The following is a 20,766-nucleotide window of genomic DNA, read 5'->3' on the forward strand; positions in this document are numbered from 1 at the left end:
AATGCAAGAATGATTTCAACATCAGTTTTCAATAATAATAATAATAATAATAATAATAATAATAATAATAACAATAATAATAATAATAATAATAACAATAATAATAATAATAATAATAACAATAATAATAATAATAATAATTACAATAATAATTATTGCTATTAACACAATCAGTTAGAGGCAAAACAGCACCTATACAAAGAGAAAATAAACACACATATACATAATTACTGAAGCAAAACTACAAAGTGTATACTACATACAGTGTATGTAGTGACCAGTGTGTGTGTCTCTGGAGGTGAGTATCAGTAATGTAATACCTGAGTCCCTTGATATCTGCCCTCAGCTTCACCTCAAGCAGATATCTCAGTCCACAGGTATTACATTACTTATACACACACACACCTCCAGGTACATGAATACCTACTGACTCACCAGTCTACTACAGCTAGCTACTATCAATTGTTAGTATCAGGTACCACTGATACATCATTAACACCACCGGTCTCACTGAATCTAATCACATCATCGTCATCATCATCATCATCATCTTCTCCATCAGACAGCTCAGTTTTACGACCAATAGCATTTAACAATTTAACACGAGGACCCTATAAATAATCATAATAGAAAAATTTTAAAGATAAAATAAAATTAAGAATTATACTGTACATGTACATGTGGGACAGAATTATGTTATTTAAGTACTTTAGGAATGCCGACTTCAGCAAAATCCTTTTCACTCATGAGCAAGAGAGCATGATGATCAATCTCATTCTTCTAAAATAATAAAATAAGAAATAAATAAATAAATAGTCAAATAAAACATGTACTTGAAATAAATTATGATATTTAGAGAGGCCTAGTTTATCAAGCAGGCCCGAGAGATTATCGTAAGAATTAACTGGACTGGAATCAGCTGATACATGATTTGAAACTGAAGAGAGAGTAGGCGGGGCAGGGGGAGGGGCTTGATGAGAAGAGGAGAGAGAAGGAGGGAGAGACTGTGAAGTACTTGATGAAGGCCAGGATTGTTCAGGATTGTTCTTCCAACCAATTTCATCTGATCCAGCACCTAATAAAGTAATACATGTAGATTATTATTATTATTGTTATTGTTATTATTATTATTATTATTGTATTATTATTATTGTATTATTAATAAAAATTAATTAATTACCTATTGTAGGCGAGTATGGTGACCAAACACTCGAAGTATCTATTGCTAAAAATAGAACAGTTAATAATGACACGTTACTAAGTTCTAAAAATAGTAACAATTTAACAGTACATGTATACCATGGTTGTCTTAAATTTAATAATAACAATAATGTTTATTAATAAATTAAATATTATTACTTGAGGTAAGCATCAGTCCAGTGGTACCAGTTAGTATGAGTGTGTTGTTGGGGGCGTGGTGATCCACTCCATGGGTAAAACCCATTGACCCTCCAATGGGCACCCGTTGGGCCCTTGGTATCATTGAAGGTGATGGTAAAGGAGCTACTGTGGATGGAGCACCTGCCACTGGGGGAGGAGGAGGAGCAAAAGCACTTGAAGGATTAGTATCAGTTTTATCAATCGATCCACCTGGTGGGGGGTAAGATGGGAGAGACGGGAATCCATCTAGCGGAATGAAGAGAGTCAATTCAGTAAAATACTCTCACACTTTGAGGAGTCAGAATTAAGTGAAAATTGTTAATCAATTTACATCATTGGCTGATAAAATTGTACATGTATATGTACATATTTTTTAAAAACATGTATATGTACTTATGCGATTAATACATTAATTAATAATAAATTGATTATTATTACCTGCTACGTTATTTCCTCCAGTTAATCCTAACGAGCTACCATAAGCCATCCATGGATCAGTGGGTGTGGCTTCATGAGGATCGACCACACCCATCCCTTTATCATAAGACGAAAAACCAAAAACAGATTGCGCAAGAGGCCCATCAAACTGGTCAGGTGGGATCGGTTCCCGTGGCAACATACCCCCGGGAGGAAACTGATTGGGTGGTGGATGCGGCATCAGGTGAGGGGGCGGAGGGGGACCTCCCCCTTCGTAATAAAGAGGTCTGCTAGGGGGCGGGACCAAGAGATGAATAGGAGGATGACCCAATAGTGATGGTTGATTGATGGGCGGAGGACCAGGGGGAGGAGGGGGAGGGGGAGGAGGGAGAGAACTATTAACAATAACTGGAGACGGAATGACATGCCCACTAGAGATTGAAGTGGGCGGGACAGAAGGAGGGGCTTGATGGTGTGGGGGTGGAGGAGGAGGGGGTGGAGCTGGCGGGAGTGTCCCTAGTAACGATGAGGCCATTGGAACTGGTAAACTGTATTTGATTGTTTGCGTGGGCGGATTACCTAATATGGAGCTGGTGGTACCCTAAAAATTAAATAAATAAAATATTTAAAAATAAATAAAATATCCCAAATATTATATCATAGACCCACCCACTATTACGGTACACATGTACATGTACAATCGCACATTTCAATTAATTAATAACTTACAGCTGCTCCCATGACAGGCCCCGCCCCCATTGGTACAAAAGTTGGTGCGTTTGGATTGAAGTTACTCGACTGGATAACATTCTTAGATGTGATTGCCTGAGGAGGTGGGGCAGGAGGCGGGGCTTTAGCCGGAGAAGGTGTTTGATCATCGAGAGAGGGAGTAAGAGGAGGAGGAGGAGGAGAAGGAGGACCCGACTGGAACGGACTTATTGGTTTTGATTTCTTTGATAACGGAGAACGATTGTGACCACCTACAGAGAGTGTATAAATAATAGCTGGACAACACAATATTCCATCTTACCAAAATGAACTGGTACAGTTCCAAAACCAGGAGGTGTCGCTAAAAGAGGTTTCCTGTTACGAACTGGAGTGGGCACTTTAGTCGGAACTGAAATGTTTTGAACATTAGTACCTTCAGGATGAATGGGACGAAACTCTAAATATAGAACAAACAACAAAGTAATAATGAACATCCAAGACCTTTCATGATACATTTTCTGATACATATTGATGTCCTTATGATGTGTAGAAAGTTTGAGCTGATTCCGACTTCAAATTTTTCGAGTTATGACCATTTTAAGAAAACGTCAAAATTCTGTAAAATACCCAAGGCTATAGCCCATGGTTTTTTCCAAAAATGGCTCCGAAATCACACCAAATTTTTATTACATTTTCTGATACATATTGATGCCCTTATGCTGTGTAGAAAGTTTGAGCTGATTCCGACTTCAATTTTTCGAGTTATGACCATTTTAAGAAAACGTCAAAATTCTGTAAAATACCCAAGGCTATAGCCCATGGTTTTTTCCAAAAATGGCTCCGAAATCACACCAAATTTTTATTACATTTTCTGATACATATTGATGTCCTTATGCTGTGTAGAAAGTTTGAGCTGATTCTGACTTCAATTTTTCGAGTTATAGCCATTTTAAGAAAACGTCAAAATTCTGAAAAATACCCAAGGCTATTATAGTCTATGGTTTTTTCAAAAAATGGCTCCGAAATCACCCCAAATTTTTATTACATTTTCTGATACATATTGATGTCCTTATGCTGTGTAGAAAGTTTGAGCTGATTCCGACTTCAATTTTTTGAGTTATGGCCATTTTAAGAAAACGTCAAAATTCTGAAAAATACCCAAGGCTATAGCCCATGGTTTTTTTCCAAAAAATGGCTCCGAAATCACCCCAAATTTTTATTACATTTTTTGATACATATTGATGTCCTTATGCTGTGTAGCAAGTTTGAACTGATTCCGACTTAGATTTTTCAAGTTATGACCATTTTAAAAAGAGCCTACATATATTTTCCTAATTAATTAATTAATTACCTTTATCATTGGTGCTGGTGTTAACTGGAGGAAGTGGCAACAGACCAACAGGTGCTGCCCCTAGCAACGGACTCTTGGGAGAGGCAGAGAGAGGAGAAGAGCCTTGGATTATCGGAGACAGAGGAGGAGGAGCTTTAGAAGTACGAGAGGGAGGTCCAATGGGTCCAAGCATGTTAGGACTAACAGGAGAGCCTGATGGTGGAATCTTAAAGGAGGTTACAGGATCAGAAGGAGCCTCAGACCAGGGAGCCATTCGTAGCTTTGATGACACATCAGACGAGGTAATACTAGTAGAGGACTGTGACTAAATGGAGGGAAAGAGGAGAAGGATAATCATATAAAAATGGATCCAATCTGATAATGTTGTATAGTGTATTTCTTATACTGTATGTTGTGTTACCTTTCCTGAGTCGCTGTTCCCACTGGTTGGTCTAGAGCCAGGAGCTAAATTAATCTTAGAGCCACTCCCACTGACCACACCTACTGAAGAGGAGGGGGCACTCATCACACTGGAATAGGAGACCTTGCCACTCCCACTGGAGCTTCCTCCAATTTCATTGGTCGATGAAGAGGGAACTGTGCTCCTTTTCCCGACAGCGTCCGAGTATCTCTTAGGTTGCGTAATGTGAGACGCAGCGTCGTGAAAGAGTGATGGGGTTTTCAATATCTGCTCAAATACGTTTTGTGGGTGTGGCTCAGGTCCAGTTGTGGGAGGGGCTGGCGGCTTTACAGGTTGCTTGGAAGTGGTAGATGGCTTATCTAAAAATTAAAAATAAATAAAAAATAACATGAACATATCATTAACACTAAAACACAGTCCAACTCCCTCTCTCTCTCTCTCTCCTTACCAGTAGTATTATTATTAGCACTACTCTCTCCTCCATTATTATTATTATTGGTTCTAGTCCCTGAGCTATTGCTACTACTAGTGGTTGTTGTGTTGCTAGTGTTAGCACTACTTCTTGTTACAGTGTCTATACTGGTGGGTGGGGAACCAGTTGAAATGGCCATGCCTTTAACTACGCCCAGTTTAGTCGGCAGGGACATACTAGTTGATAATAAAGGGGGCGTGGTCCCAGTGCTTCGGCTACTATCAGTGAATAACTGCCTCACAGCTCCGGAACGATGGACTGGAGGGGAGGAGTCAGTTACCATAGCAACCGAAGCGGATACAACTGGATTGGTCAGTTTCCGTTCATGAGGTACTTTAGATACTCTTGAAGAAGGTAACGCCCCCTTGGCAGAGTGGGTGGGGTTTGGAAGTAACGATTCTGATTTACTAGTGGGTGGAGCTAGAGGTTCATTAAATGTGTGGGCGGGCCAAACAGGATCTTGAATGGGTGGAGCTTCATTAACTAGAGAGAAGGATGGAGGAGGGTCTATGGATCGAGACACAGGATTAATGTGAGTCTTTCCTAAAGACGAAGATGATGGTAGGTGAGCTATATCTGTGTTTGGGTCTTTTTGTAAGACAGAAATAAAGTGAATGGCCTGTTTGACAGCATCTTGACTGCCCCTAGGGGGAGAGAGAGGGAACAGGTATCAAATTAAAGAGGGACTAGTCCTCAGTTAGTACTTTATTGTCACGTTCCTCAAAGGAGCTTGTCTGCTTCCCTTCTCCACCTCAATGTGAGCTCCAGTTAGTTGTCTTATTAATATGAGTCTATTGCTGCCTCTCCCAACAACTGAACTGTACTTGGAACCAGGTATTGTGATCTTCCTTGTACTGCACATTAAAATGAATAAATAAATAAATAATAGATGAAATGTACACAGAAATAGATCATTTGGTAATCAAACAGGTGAGTAATTTAACCTTTTAAAGTATTGGAATTTAAACAATTCCTGTTCTAAACATGCAGCAGTAGCAATATCACACAATTAATAATAATTATCTTTTTAAAAGTACGTCTATCTTAGATAAGCCCCTCCCCTTACATTGTGTATCTTTTTGCCACTTCCTTCCACTCGTCATCTTTCTTAATCTTCCGAGGACTTGAGGCCACGCCCCCTCCCTTAACGAGGGGGAGGGACTGAGACGCAGGTACTGAACTACTGTCACTAAACCTAGACCAGGAGGCTGGGAGAGAACCAAGTGAAGCTGTGGAAAATGAAGGAGTACAGACAACCAAACTAGCTAGTTCTTTAGTTGTTGGTGTCGGTAATAAAGCCTTGGGTCTAGTCTCTCTCTCGTTAACACTTGATATGGGCGGAGTCTCACTGGGCGGGGCATCCTCATGATTGGTAGCACTTTCAGGTTCTTTACTATCGGCCGGGGGCAGTCCCAGCTCTTTGAACACATAGTTCTTGTCGTTGGGATGCTCAGGTTGTACTGGTTCATCATCTTCATCATCAAGTGATCCGTTCTTACTCGTCTTTACTAAAGCTCTGTTTAATAAATAAATATTAATAATTATTAATAACAGTGTGCATGTACTTCAAAGCTTGCTTCTTTTCTTTTTGCTTCTTCTTCCTGGCTCTTTTCTTAGCAGCTGCAGCCTTCTTGTTCTCTTCGTGTTGCTATGGACAACGGGCTATGAATATGATTAACTAGTAGGTGTGGTCCTACCTTCTCCAGGTCAATCTGCTGGAGCAGTATTGATGCGTTCTTATTAGCCTCAGCTGCTTGTCTGTCCTTAGCGTATATAATCACCTCCATACACCTCTGGCACTTTTTGATCAGGTCCTACAACAATGGAAAGATATATCATACAGCACAAGATTTTTAAAGGTACAATTCGTGAAAAAATCAACCAAAAATCAGCCTTATTGGTCAAGTTTAAGGTGATACACATGTACTAATGCATGACAGTCTCTGCCATGAGATAACTGATCATCAGGTGTACCTTATCAGAGAGTGTATTGATGTATCTCTTAAGGTCCGAGTCTGACGGGAACTGAGTTACATGATCCACTAGGTACTTCACTACTTTATAGTGACCCTGTAGTGTGGGCGGAGTAACTACACCCACTAACGAGGTGTCCTTACCTTTCTAAAGGCTGCCATCAAAGCACAAACTTTTCTATTGTCCTGAGTATCAACATCAGCACTGCTTTCTACCAGTAACCTAGCAACCTCCAAATGACCTCCTACAGTTAATAATAATAAAAGATTGTATTATTATTATTATTTATTTATTTGAAATACCGTTAGCAGCTAGCCACAGTGGTGAGTTCCCTTTCTTGTTCTTAACGTCAACAATAGCTCCTTCTCTTAAAAGTAGCTCCACAAACTTGTAGTGTCCTTTATCAGCAGCAATGGTGAGGGACGAGTCCTTGGAACTGGGGACTGGAGCAGCATTGACGTCAGCACCCTGGGGGGGAGGGGAGGGTTAAAATATAACTAAATGACATTTTATTTTACAATTATAAAAGGTACAAACTACATATCTACATGATGTATTTCTCTAAACACAAAACTCAGTTATTATAATGGACAATGGACATACCTTGCTGATCAATACGTGTCCTACTTCATGATATCCTCCGGAAGCAGCTTCCATCAGTGGAGTCAACCCAGTCTATTTATAGAACACATGACATCACATGACATCATCAGTCTCCACCCACCTTAGCTCTATGCTCCACATTAGCTTGTCTCTCCACCAGAAGGTTCACTACCTCGTGCCGTCCCTGAAAGCAAGCAAGAGTCAGTGCCGTGTTACGATTGGTCTCAATCTAAAAATAGAACAGGTGGATGGTTACTCCCTTGAGGCCACACCCCCTCCACAGTACCTGTGCATTGATATCAGACCCGTAATCCAGTAATAGTTTAACAGTCGTGGTGTGTCCATTCATTGCTGCTAGCATTAACGGGGATATTCCCAACTTGCTACCAGTTCTATAGAAAGACAAATAAACATTGTACAATTGTACATTGAATCTTAAAAGTTGCTCTAAAAGTGAGCATTAAACATTGCTATCCTTCCTCTTAGCCCCGCCCCTGACCCACCCACCTTGAGTTGATGTCAGCCCCCGCCTTCAGTAGTAGTTTGATGATGTTAACGTATCCCCCAGAGGCTGCCAGTGAGAGTGGAGTGTAGTCCGAGACATTCCTGTGTTCATAGTCGGCACCTTTAGCTAATAATAACTCAACAACCTGTTAACAACAACAACAAACAAATAAATAAATAAATAAATAAATAAATAAATGTAAAACATAGAACTTTAGCAATCAACTTCCTTATCCATTCTTGCTTATAGTACTTAGCAAGTACATGTACTTGTACTTGTATACTTATTCCATAAATATTTTAAAGTACTACACCCTGATCTGATCTGATACTAGAGTAGATGGTTAGAGTACCTCTTGTCGTCCAGAAGAGCAAGCTAGTGATAGTCCAGTGTCTTTGGTCCTGTCAGTCTGAGCCTCAATGTCAGCATCATGCTCCAGGAGAATAGCTACTGTCATGGCATGACCTGCATTAGCTGCTAATATCAATGGAGTACAACCTATGGCAATAATAATAGCAATAATAATAGTTATAATAATTATTTAATTGTTTTGTTCTATAATGGCTCAAAAATCCCCCCCCCCCCGTTTTATTAAATTTCCCAGTACATTACCTTTCTTGTCCCTATGTTCAATATTGGCCCCCCTAGCCAGGAGTAGTTCGACCAGTTCATCATGGCCCCCTGCTGCCCCCAGGGTGAGTGCAGTGTCATGGTTACTCTCAGTGTGCTGGTCTATCTCAATGGCTGCCTCGTAGGACCCTGAGGGGAGGGCAGAGGGACTGCCCCCAGCCGGGGGAGGGGGAGGAGGAGGGAGGGAGGGAGCAAGGGGACTACTGGAATCACCAGCAGGAAATCTATCTATTAATAATAATAATAATAATAATAATAATAATAATAATAATAATAATAATAATAATAATACAATACTTAATTGATAAAAGTGGTATACCTCCAGCATTATTTGGTTCGGTATCATTATCCATTAAGGAGGAGGAGCTATGAATATCATTATCCATTAACGAGGTGAAGACACTTGATGGAAGCATGTGCTGCAACTGAAAGAAAATAATAATAATAATAATAATAATAATAATAAACAGCATTATCACCATCATCTGGTAAATCTAGTGAGTTTTGATACAATTACAATGTAGTTGTGTGCTAAAAATAAAACCCCACCATTAAGAACCATTATGCAAATGCTCTCTGGCCTGCTTCATTCAACGAAATTCCCTCCAAAGTTACCAGCTGTGGACTAAACTACATGTACAGTTACTTACATGATCGGGGAGCAGGTCAGCTGGTGGTGGTATATCCACTGGGAAATTAGCGTCCATAAAGAATGAGTTAGTGAGTGACTGTACTTCAGTAGAGCCAGGGGTAGTCCCCCCGTCCATCAGCTGAGGACTGTCCACCATTGGCACCAATGAGTGAGATAGCTGCTTGACTCCACCCCCTCCCACGCCCATATTAGGAGTGTATATTGGCTGAAAGAACTGTCCGTGGTTAACGAGTGTGGGCAGAGGTGCTACTCCGGTTGTCCCTAGCGACGGCGGATGTACAGAATGTGGTACATGTACGAGATCAGGAGCAGCGGAAATATCAAACACTGAGGGTGGGCAGGGCTCTTGTAGGTGTGGCTCCGTAGAACTAGAAACTATGGTAGTATTAATCTTTGATGGTGAGCTAGTCGCTGATGATAACTTCTCAGGACTAGCTACAGTAGTGGACCCAATCGCAAACTGAGGCATACGAGAAGGATCGGTGAATGACCACGCCCCTTGAGTGGGCGGGGCCACATTAGTGTCTAGTGGTAACTGGTTATCGGACGATGGTACGCCGGTAGACATGTTAGCTCTGTGTGCCTCGCTCTGTAGCATGAGGTTCTCCAGGGCACTCATGAGGGCCTGTTGCTTCGGATAGTCCAGCTGGGACATGTGATTGCGCAATATCTCGTCAGCTTTCAAGTAGGCGTCCATCCGGTCCTGAGTGATGTAACTTGATGAGTCAGCAAATACCGAGGGGAGGAGGTACCCGCTACCAACAGGAGGTGTGGCTGATTGAACTGACTCGCCTACAGTGTTAGCCACGCCCCCTCCTTCTGATGATGAAAACCGAAATGTTCCTGAGAACGTTTCTCCTAATAAGGACTCTTGAGGTGAGCCAGTGGGGGGAGCTTCAGAGACTGTAGTATGAGAAGTGGGTGTGTCACTAATAGTAGAAGTGGGCGGGGCCACAGAATGAGGAGGAGGGACGTGTTTGAGTCCGACCTGTTGATGAGGTACATGTACATGTACAGTATCGGACTGGTGGGTGGGGCTTGAGCACTTATTACTAGAGGGTGTGGTCATTGACTGGTTATTAATATCGGAGCCACTCCCTCCCTCGTGACATGTACATGTACCGCCAGCGGAACTATGGTGATTATCATTATTCCTGGTTCCGTTGCGAGGGGGCGGGTTACGAGGAATATTTCGAGGTGGGATCTTTAAACGATTTGCTTCCTTTAGTCGCTGGTTGCCATTGGCAACAGCGGAACGCTGGGCTTTCATTTGCTTCCGTAGTGTCTCGGTAAAGCGTGGTTGCCGTAGCAACAGACTAACGACTCCAGTGTGACCTCCACGAGCAGCTTCAATAATCATAGTGGAATTATCCTAACAGATAAATAAATTAAAATAAATAAATAAATAATCACTGTTGGGTCAGAGGGAGTTTAGGAGACTTTTGGTCTCTCATAATTAGCTCTAGGGGTAAGTTAATCTTCCCCAAAACTTATTACTACAATTTTTGTGTAAATCAAACACTGGTCATGCCATCATATTCTCATTCTCATGCCATCATATTCTCATTCCCATACCCCATACCATCATATTTTCATTCCCATACCCCATACCTTGAGCACATGAGATGAATCAGCTCCTTTCCTGAGCAGATACTGGACTACTCCAAGATGGCCTCCGGAGCAGGCCAGGGACAGTACAGTGTGATCATTAGTGCTGGTACATCTATTGATATCAGCACCTAATGGCCAATTAATAATAATAATAATAATTAATAATAATAATAATGATTAATAATAATAATAATAATTAATAATAATAATAATGATTAATAATAATAATAATAATTAATAATAATAATTAATAGCAATAAATAGTACACATTTTGTAAACATTAGTTTTACCTTTAGAAATAAGGTATTGAGCTGTTTCCAAGTGTCCAGCTCGAACTGCTTTCATCAGCGGAGTCCTCCCACCTTCAGACTCATGCTCCTACAGACACAGAGAGGGAGGGAGGGAGGGTGGGTTACATCAGGAGATGTAATAAAAATGAAGAATTCTCTCCTTTTAATTTTTGGTAAAATTTGGCCCGAGACCATGTACTACAAGATGAGGTCCTCTAAAAAGTCTGGTAAGCATAGGAGCTCGTTTTCCTGGTATAGCAAGGCTGCAAAAGTCGTGGCAGCCATTTTGTTTGGGGGCGAATCCTACTTAGTAACGCTACCGCGTTACTAATAGTACAGGGACTTTTACCTGAATTTGGAGTAACTTGAAAAATTTATAAAAAATCTAATTTTAATTGGAATCAGCTCAAACTTTCTACACAACATAAGTACATGTATATGCATCAGGAAATGTAATAAAAATGGAGAATTCTCTCTTAGTCATTTTTGGCAAAATTTGGCCAAAGTCCCTGTACTATAGTATGTACAAGGACTTTGGCCTGATTTTAATATTTTGAATGAGAAATGGTCCAGTTTGAAACCCCTTGTTCTCACCACGTTAGCTCCACAGGAAATGAGTAGATCCACTATCCCTGTGTGTCCATTAGCAGCTGCATATGTCAATGGACTGTCCCCAGTGTTGGTAACAGCTTGAATGTTAGCGTTCTTCCTAATAAGGTACTTCACGATATCAATGTGTCCTTCTTGACACGCCTCCATTAAAGGGGTGGAGGCTCCTAGCTCAATATTAGCACCATGATCTACAAGATACTGAGTGATGTCTAAGAACCCTCCGCAACAAGACAGGGTAAGAGCAGTCTCCTGGGTCTCCTCAGTCTGGGTATTAACATTAGCACCTGGAGAATATCATTAAAGTATTAAATACAATTTCATGTAGTCATGTACAGGCTAGCCTTGCTATAATGGACACTGTGTCTCTGTTATACAGAGGTGTCCTTTATGTGGAGGTTATTTTATACAGTAAGGAATGTAATTGGTACACTAGGTGCTGTCCGTTAAATGGAGGTGTACGCTATAGAGAGTGTCCATTAAGAGAGGCTATACTGTACATTAGAGCTACAGCTACAGGTACAGGTACAGCTACAGGTACAGGTACAGCTACAGGTACGGGTAGATGGTTACCTTGTTCAACAAGCAACTGAACTACATCATCATGACCTTCTCTAGCTGCTTCCATCAATGGAGTATAACTAGGAGAGAAGGAGAGAGGAATAAACGTTTAACAACAACAACAACAACAACAATAATAATAATAATAATAATAATAACAATAATAAGGTTAATGTTGACAAATCCCCAAAATAATTACTGTCTCTATCACTAGTAATTATCAACGTTTGTGTCATTAATTATTTTATTATTTGGAGATCACAACAACTTGAGCCATCACTATAGCAACTCAAAGCCTTCTTTATCTCCAGTGTAGGTAATAATAATAATAATAATAATAATAATAATAATAATAATAATAATAATAATAATAATAATAATAATAATAATAATAATAATTCCTGTCCTACCCCTCATCATTGACCTCCTCTAGGTCAGCTCCTCTTGAGAGAAGGAGTGCTGCCAGTTCGTAGTGTCCACCACAAGCAGCTAAAGTCAATGGAGACTCAAAACTATCAACAGGCATATTGACCTAAGGATAGGAAAGAATTAATAATAAAGAATGTACAGTACATGTACATACACACAGGAATAACAAGAGATGGATACAATGATCAATAAAGAATGTACATGTACATATATACAGGAATTAATAATAGGTGTACATACATAGAGGAATCAATAGAGACTATACATGATGTACATGTTACCCACCTGTGCTCCGTGGTCCAAGAGGAGGCGTGCAACTTCAACATGTCCGTCCATACACGCCTCCATCAGTGCCGTGTGCATCTCATCAGTCTTATGTTCCTGATCAGCACCTGACGGAGTGTCAATAATTATATTAATACATTAATAAAAATAATGAAAGACACATGTATCACCACACTTTAAAACTCCCTCCCTCCCTCTCCCTCTCTCTCTTACCAGCATCCAGTAGGAATTTGACCATGTCCAGGTGTCCCTTGTAACAGGCGAGGGTCAGAGCACTTTCCTTGAACTCGTTAGAATGAGTATTAATATTAGCACCATATTCTAATAACAGCTTGGCCACACCTACCAATTAATAAAAAAGTGTAAATACATACATGCACATGTACATGTATCAAAATTAATTAATTAATTAAGTAGGCGGGGTCACTATTGAATGATAGTATAATTAGCTCACCGACGTGACCACATGAAGCAGCCTCCATTAAGGGGGTGTGGCCATTCTCGTTCTGATGTTCGACTGTCGCCTGGTTCTCAAGGAGCACCTTAACCACGTCTTCAAACCCACCACAGCAGGCATAAGTAAGAGCTGTATTACCAACACTACACAAAACAATCATTAAATAATAATACTAACATGTATCTACATTATTATACAGTAGTGGTAATGTTTTTGGGAATAACTTTAAAGGATTTGTCAATGCCAGTAATAACAGCAATTGAACAATTAGCAGAACTTTAATCTGCAAAACCCACAAAAGTTTTTCTGTACATGAGACAAACCTTGAAGTAGCATTGACCCTAGCTCCGTGTTCTATCAAGAGTTTAATGATGTCAACGTAACCTCCTGAAGCAGCTTCCATTAGCGGAGTAGAGTCACCTATTAAAAGAGGTGTGGTCACCACACCCACCAGAGCCACACTGACCTTTCATTCCTTTGTCCTCCACACTGGCCCTCATCCTAAGGAGGACCTCAGCCAATTCAAAGTAACCGGCAGAACATGCCAGAGACAACAAACTGTCACCATCTTCAGTGGAATCATTAATGCCCTGACCAGCTGAAGGAGGGGGAGGGAGGGGGAGAAGGTGGTATTGTAACAAGAAAAGGACAGAAGACATTATGTAACAATAACGCATTAATAGATGAATATCAATCATTCCACTACATTAAAAATATTCTAAACACACACAGAGTCACACTAACCCCTCCTCCCTCTCTCCCTCCCCCCCTCTCTCTCTCTCCCTTACCTTGTCCCAGTAAGTGTTGAAGTGCCTGTATGTCAGTGAAGTGATGAGACTTGGGGTCTTCACCATCGGCAAGAGATAACAGATCCTTACCCTGTCATGATAATAATAATAATAATTAATAAAATTAAAATGATGATGATGATGATAAAGCAATTTTCAATTAAAAATATAAATAGATATAACTAAATTAATAACTATAATTAATTATGATTAATAATAACTAATTGATTAGCAGCTGCTTCCATTAAGACAATACAATAGACACAAGGAGAGGCTGTGGCTACACATGTACATGTACCAACTAAAGACACTCTCTCACACAAACAGGAGGATAGGTACATGTTCATGTAGACTTGTAAAGATTATTAATAATAGCAGCAGGAGGAGGAGGATATTGAATGTTTATCAAGACAAAAAATAAAAGGACAATACTGATAATACAATACATGTTCATCAAACTCGATACATTAATAATTCACTTACATTCTGAGGATTAGGAGGTTCCTCTCTGTCTCCCTGTCTAGATCTCATCCGATTGAGAGCGAGAGCAGCTTCATCAAGAGCATTACTGACACTAGAGGAGGAGGAGGGGCAGGGGGAGGAGTAGTGGTAACGTATATAATGTAACAATACATGTACAGCGTATGTTAACAAAAAGTGTTTAAAGAAAAACAATAAAAGAAGAAAAGAACACACAATGGAGGATTGACATACAAAATTAAAAGATATCAATAATAATTGTTGGAATAACTACTGACAGTAGTGTATAGGAGGTGGGCAATAATTGGAATACTACATACAATAAACACGCGAGAGAAACAAGTTTTTGTACACAAGACACAGTGTAAGGGAGGGGGAGGGGCAGTGACATATAGACAAATTTAATAATTTTTAAGATAATTTTTAATATATATATAATGTGAACAAAGACAAACAAAAGCTAAAAGTATTAATGAAAAATTAAAACTATTAAATAAATAATGAGACGTAATATGTTGGAACTCACCAGTTGGTTAGTTTCCGTAGTATCTCGGGATCTTGGAAGGTTTGAGTGTCGACGTGAGAGAGTTTAACGCCAGCCACTTCAAGGAACCCTCTCAACCGGTTCTGTGTCTCACTATCCATAGCATGGGCACACTCCTCTCCATCGCCATCCTGTCTCTTTCCTGGAGGATCCACTCCTTTCCCTAATTCATCAGGTCTCTTTGAGTCAGTCAATCCTTTCTTTATCTCGTTCTCAACCGGCGGAGGATTGCTCTGTTCTTCAGGGACGCCTTCACGGGCCGGCTCCTTATTGTCACTGGCCATTAGGCCTATCAATCCTTCCTTTGGTATACACAGTAACTGGGTATGAGAGAGGACAGCTTGTTCCCTTTTACTAGTTGTCCTCCGCCATGTTCACATGAGATCACGTGATGAAACCATGTTGGCTAAAAGAGCCACACCTACCAAAAACCCACGCCCTTTATTACCACCCACGCATAATAAAAATGATGGATTATAGCATAAATAATTTAAAGCTAGCACAAATCATTATTATGATTAAAGAAACTATTAATTTTCATTATTATTATTATTGTTCAAATCTACATCTATTAGTTTAAGTGATGAATCATGCACAAGGTCCAGTCTCTGCTCCTCACCAGTCTTCTGGGTCTGATCCATCCAAACTCACCACTTCCAATGCATTACTGACAGGACCAACAGTAGCAACTGCAGCCACTGCTTTAGCTCCTTCCAATATTCCCATACTAATGAGTCCTTCCTTTTTAGCATGAGGATTCTGAATCACTTGAAGTTCCCTACCATCAACACCAAAGCCGGCTGGCTGAACATGAACCCTCCTATGGAGGCCAATCATTATCCTGCTTGGGTCACTGCTAGACCTGCAAGCCCTACACAAGTAGACAAAAGCATAATAATGAAAACTTATGATTCCTGCATTAGTTCATTTTATATAACTTACATCATTATCATTAGCATTAAGATTACACACACTACAGCACCCACCAGTCCAATCAATGCTACTACCAGTAGCATTAGGGTACTGAGACCATTGCTATGGTCACCAGGATCAGGAGTATTTGTTGGACTGGACTGTATTGAAGAATTTGAAGTAGCCGAAGTTGCAATTGTATTAGAAGTAGTTGTAATGGTATCAGAGGTAGCTGAAGTTGAAGGAGCATTAGAAGTCATATGGGTATTTGCTGAAGTTGTAGAATTAGTTGAAGTTGTAACTGTATCAGAAATAAGTGAGGCTGTAGCAGCATTAGAAGCAGTTGAAGTTGTAATTGTATTAGAAGCAGTTAAAGCTGTAGCAGCATTAGAAGTAACTGAAGTTGTAGCGGCATGAGAAGTAACTGTAGCTGTAGCAGCATTAGAAGTAACTGAAGTTGTAGCAGCATCAGAAGTAACTGTAGCTGTAGCAGCATTAGAAGTAACTGTAGCTGTAGCAGCATTAGAAGTAACTGAAGTTGTAGCGGCATTAGAAGTAACTGTAGTTGTAGCCACATTAGAAGTAACTGCAGCTGTAGCAGCATTAGAAGTAATTGAAGTTGTAATCGTATTAGAAGCAGTTAAAGCTGTAGCGGCATTAGAAGTAACTGTAGCTGTAGCAGCATTAGAAGTAACTGCAGCTGTAGCAGCATTAGAAGTAACTGAAGTTGTAGCAGCATTAGAAGTAACTGTAGCTGTAGCAGCATTAGAAGTAACTGCAGCTGTAGCAGCATTAGAAGTAACTGCAACTGTAGCAGCATCAGAAGTAACTGAAGTTGTAGCGGCATTAGAAGTAACTGTAGCTGTAGCAGCATTAGAAGTAACTGAAGTTGTAGCAGCATTAGAAGTAACTGTAGCTGTAGCTGCATTAGAAGTAACTGTAGCTGTAGCAACATTAGAAGTAACTGAAGTTGTAGCAGCATTAGAAGTAACTGCAGCTGTAGCAGCATTAGAAGTAACTGAAGTTGCAGAGGTAGTAATACTATAATCATTGATACTAGTTGAATTATCTGTGTTTCCAAATAAAATAGAAATAAGTTAAAAAGTACATAGACTGAAATCCTCACCAATGCATTTCTCATCTCCTTTGAATAGACCAGCAGGACAAGCCCCACATGTCACACCAGACAATGGACTCACATTATCAGTGCAGGAGACTCCATCATAACATGAACAATCATCACATCCATTAGCATCAGACTGGCAATACTCACCATCCCACACTACACACCAATTTAAATAGAATTAGTCATTGATATTATACTGTTACCATCTGTTGAGCAATCACATGGTAAGAGTATCGTTGATGAGGTTAGATCCTTGATATGTTCATTTGAACAGCTACCACCATTGAGACAGTAACATATCTGAACCTATAGAGTGATTACAATGTCAAACAGCTCTATAGTACTCCTGGCTTACTTTTACTTCTAATATGGAGGCTGCATTGCTTGAGTCTGTAGCTATAAAAGTAATAGAGAAATTGGTTGTATTGCTGGGTCCCCATTCAAAAGAATACTCCCATTTCTCTACTGTAGGACTATTAGCTGAACGGAAGTCAGAACCAGTACTTAATTTGTTCAATTGTCCAATTTGATCAGAATTTGTGCCTGCTAGTACAACAGTGAAGGAGCCAGTATCTGTGACACTGAAATTATAACTTAGTTTGGCTCCAGAAGCAGCCACGAAGCTAGCAACTGGATCACCAGTAATATTTGGAGGAAAATTAGCTAAAAAGGATTGATAATTATTTTAAAGCAATCAAAAACTGCTTACTCAGTTTTGCCAGATCTGCAATGTTTAAATTATGGACCCGTAAGCTAGTGAGGCCTAGTGAGATTGATCCTGTCAACACAGCATCATATGTACAAGCTGTGTCATAACCACACTGTACAAGAGCTTTTTCATTGGCACTAGAAGTAGCTTCAGAAACCATGACTGGAACAAAGTTTCGAATTGGAGTTGGATTAGGATCAATGAAGTATGAATCAGAAGTTGATTCAACTCTCCCTAAATGAGATAAATCAATTATTTGTACTAAAAATTGTCTTACAATCTTCAGCAAAATAATATACATATTTCTCTTGAGTAGGATCTATGACATCTCTATTATTCATTACTAAATCGTCACTTGAATTCCCATTATAATAACCAAGCATAGTAAATGCATTAGACTTGTATTTGGTAGGTACAGACACTCTGAAATGCAGTACACCTGATGTTAAACTGAGACTGGCCCATATGTCACAGGCAAATGCTATTAGCAATGTATCTGTGGTTTCTCTTGATATCACAAAAGTCTTGTCAGGATCATAAAGGAATGAACCAACATTGTTAAAAGTTGAAGTAATGTTTCTCCCTTGATTGTAGTAAGTTCTGATTCCCCAACTTGTTGCCTGCAAGTATATTATACAAAGAAAGTAATTTTCATTTATTATTATTATCCTAATCATAACTAACGTTAAATTCAATTGTATGTGTCCCATTACGAAAGGCAATTGAAGTAAACTGTGTAGCTTTAGCATTGGCTACACTAGAAAGCCCAGTATCAGTAACCAGTGATGTCCTTCCTTGAACATTGAATGTTTTATCTCTTAGTTTTAAGAGATAAAATTCACCAAGATTATTAAAAGTGTAGTTTGTACCGTCAAATGTCATCATATGTGGGTCACCATAACCCCACGCTGTCATTAATAATAATAATATGAATTAATAATAACTTGATAAATCACCATTTTTTTCTTACCCCAGCTTGATGGAGTGTATCCAGTACAATCATTAGGTGGTCTTCTTGCATAATAAAGTGAGCAGAGGCCTACTCCATCAGACTCAGAGCAGCAGATACTACGAAAGTATTCATCAGATCCAGTATCAGTGACATTGGCAGCATTCTCATGGTAGACTATCATGTTAGTCCCATATTGATCTGTTGATTGAGCTGTCTTTAATGCACCCCATCCTGTAGAGCTGAGAGAGAGGGAGGGTGTTATACAATAAAAATGCTCATCATTGGCACCATTTATCACATTAATTAACATACTACTGATGATTAAAATTAAATTGGTGGAAATTTTTTGCACCTGCCAATCAAGGACCTGATGTCTATATTGCACCAATTGTCAAGTCTAATTAACATGCAGTCATTTTTCATTGTATTCTAAAGACCACGTTACAGCAACAATGCTTCTTACTCTGTTGAATAGCAGCATCTTTGTGTTGCATTAGTAGATGATGGAAACTTGTAATCATAACAGTTTGATCCAGTTTTGATCTCTCTCCACATCCCGTCCAGTTGAGCCTGTTGTCCTGAGCAAGGACAAGGAGGCAGACCCTGTGCCTGTGAAGCTAAAACGTCATTACTTCCATACTTAGCAATATCTTCATAATAATAATTGCTACATTCTTGATACTTGGTTTGATATGAATTAGAGAAACGGAGTGAGCTTAGCTGGTAGAGGATGTTATGAAACTCTGAGCCAGGCATATTAACACAGCCTACTCCAGTAACATTACTGGTATTGTAGTTATTGTACAGAGACCCTCCTCCAGCATTTGTACCTATAATTTATGCAATTGTGAAGATTTGAATTAATATAATTATAATCATACCAATTATTGCATTTTTCATGTATCCGGACCACTGGATATCATTACATCTGTATGTGAAGAGTGCATAAGATCTGACATGATCTGTGATTATAATGGCTTGATAACTGTTCACCTTTTGATAGTACAATAAAGCAATATAATTACAAATTGCTACATGTCCCTCACCTTGTTAGCAAATGATTGAATGTCACTGTTCAGTTGTCCAAGAAAGCTAGCACCATGAGGAAAAGGATGAACATTCCTCCATTGTGCCACCATCAACCAATATCCATTGTAACTTGTTCCAGTCAATTTATGAATGATATCAGAGACAGTCCTCATCAAACGTGAGCTGCTGATGTCATCATGAACCTCATAGCAGACATTGCCAGTACTTCTAATGTCAGAGTCACTCCAGTAAGGTGCTATGATAAAGCCATTCTCTACATTAGTCAAGTTAGTTGGGAATGGTGAAGCATCTCCACATTGTATTGGCTTCTCAAATGAAATGACACCATTAGCAGACACCTATCGAAATTATCTATTTCACACTTAATGGTAGCAGATAATTAGTATGGCTTAACTGTAGAACTCATTAATTTTTATGCTATAGCTGCACAAAATTTAGCATTATTGAATGAAAAAACTACATAATTATTATATATATGCAAAAGGACTGGATGCGTCATGCAGGCTAAAACCGGCTGATCAGTAAGCGATTGAAGTGATTTTCTAGTCACTCACATAAGCTTTATGCTGCACACTGCTACCAATAGGGAAACCAGTTGGTATACGAATAGCATGAGAGCTGCTCCTTAGCTTCCTCTCCAAACACTTACTGCTGACTCCTGCAGTAGACCCCAGGGTAGCATAAGTTGTGTAAGGTCCTTCTCCAATCATTGATCCATTGACTATGAACAGTGAATAGTTATTAATGATATAATGGAGGGAATGAGGCTCACTTGGAGCTGGTAAAAGGAGACAAAGTATTGCAATGAAAAGGGAGAGAGAGGTCTTGCAGTTGATCTTCATCTTAAAATTCTTATTAGTCTTTGAGTAA

The 20,766-nt window shown here is 39.6% G+C and overlaps 2 protein-coding genes across 2 annotated transcripts; both read right to left on the reverse strand.

Annotated features, from left to right (window-relative positions):
• Window positions 1-87: 87 nt before the first annotated feature.
• Window positions 88-15,548, reverse strand: LOC100637928 (ankyrin repeat domain-containing protein 17-like). The gene is made up of 40 exons (XM_020001178.1): window positions 15,130-15,548; window positions 14,607-14,697; window positions 14,124-14,214; window positions 13,802-13,933; window positions 13,659-13,755; window positions 13,333-13,478; window positions 13,092-13,220; window positions 12,879-12,985; window positions 12,575-12,696; window positions 12,177-12,244; window positions 11,589-11,890; window positions 10,995-11,082; window positions 10,704-10,831; window positions 9,091-10,464; window positions 8,760-8,865; window positions 8,423-8,668; window positions 8,163-8,308; window positions 7,813-7,955; window positions 7,592-7,697; window positions 7,427-7,534; window positions 7,306-7,377; window positions 7,005-7,170; window positions 6,846-6,946; window positions 6,703-6,798; window positions 6,426-6,542; window positions 6,294-6,376; window positions 5,795-6,244; window positions 5,433-5,582; window positions 4,705-5,372; window positions 4,257-4,615; window positions 3,857-4,160; window positions 2,828-2,962; window positions 2,527-2,777; window positions 1,819-2,398; window positions 1,360-1,626; window positions 1,181-1,225; window positions 834-1,075; window positions 709-780; window positions 436-611; window positions 88-192 (listed from the first exon to the last, which is right to left on the reverse strand). The coding sequence occupies exons 1-39, from the start codon at window positions 15,429-15,431 to the stop codon at window positions 459-461; spliced, it is 8,343 nt and encodes a 2,780-aa protein (XP_019856737.1). The 5' UTR covers window positions 15,432-15,548; the 3' UTR covers window positions 88-192; window positions 436-458.
• A 52-nt stretch (window positions 15,549-15,600) lies between these two features.
• LOC100636923 (serine-rich adhesin for platelets-like) lies at window positions 15,601-20,754 on the reverse strand. Its single transcript, XM_003389276.3, has 14 exons — window positions 20,669-20,754; window positions 20,451-20,617; window positions 19,893-20,234; window positions 19,728-19,839; window positions 19,310-19,676; window positions 18,865-19,085; window positions 18,579-18,802; window positions 18,172-18,514; window positions 17,895-18,128; window positions 17,541-17,848; window positions 17,389-17,491; window positions 17,186-17,341; window positions 16,090-17,128; window positions 15,601-16,018 (listed from the first exon to the last, which is right to left on the reverse strand). The coding sequence occupies exons 1-14, from the start codon at window positions 20,736-20,738 to the stop codon at window positions 15,763-15,765; spliced, it is 3,942 nt and encodes a 1,313-aa protein (XP_003389324.3). The 5' UTR covers window positions 20,739-20,754; the 3' UTR covers window positions 15,601-15,762.
• Between the last annotated feature and the right edge of the window lie 12 nt (window positions 20,755-20,766).

Source organism: Amphimedon queenslandica, unplaced genomic scaffold, assembly GCF_000090795.2.
Source record: "Amphimedon queenslandica unplaced genomic scaffold, v1.1 AMPQUscaffold_13104, whole genome shotgun sequence".
In the NCBI taxonomy this organism is placed as follows: domain Eukaryota; kingdom Metazoa; phylum Porifera; class Demospongiae; order Haplosclerida; family Niphatidae; genus Amphimedon; species Amphimedon queenslandica.

Excerpts from the sequence above, each read along its gene's own strand:
- LOC100637928 (XM_020001178.1), bottom strand. The coding sequence starts at position 15,431 with ATGGCCAGTGACAATAAGGAGCCGGCCCGTGAAGGCGTCCCTGAAGAA. Across the intron at positions 6,377-6,425 it reads AGCAGATTGACCTGGAGAAG|CAACACGAAGAGAACAAGAA; the intron begins GTAGGACCACAC and ends CGTTGTCCATAG. Across the intron at positions 1,076-1,180 it reads ACCATACTCGCCTACAATAG|GTGCTGGATCAGATGAAATT; the intron begins GTAATTAATTAA and ends TTACTTTATTAG.
- LOC100636923 (XM_003389276.3), bottom strand. The coding sequence starts at position 20,738 with ATGAAGATCAACTGCAAGACCTCTCTCTCCCTTTTCATTGCAATACTT. Across the intron at positions 18,803-18,864 it reads ATACACTCCATCAAGCTGGG|CGTGGGGTTATGGTGACCCA; the intron begins GTAAGAAAAAAA and ends TATTAATGACAG. Across the intron at positions 18,515-18,578 it reads CACATACAATTGAATTTAAC|GCAACAAGTTGGGGAATCAG; the intron begins GTTAGTTATGAT and ends ATATACTTGCAG.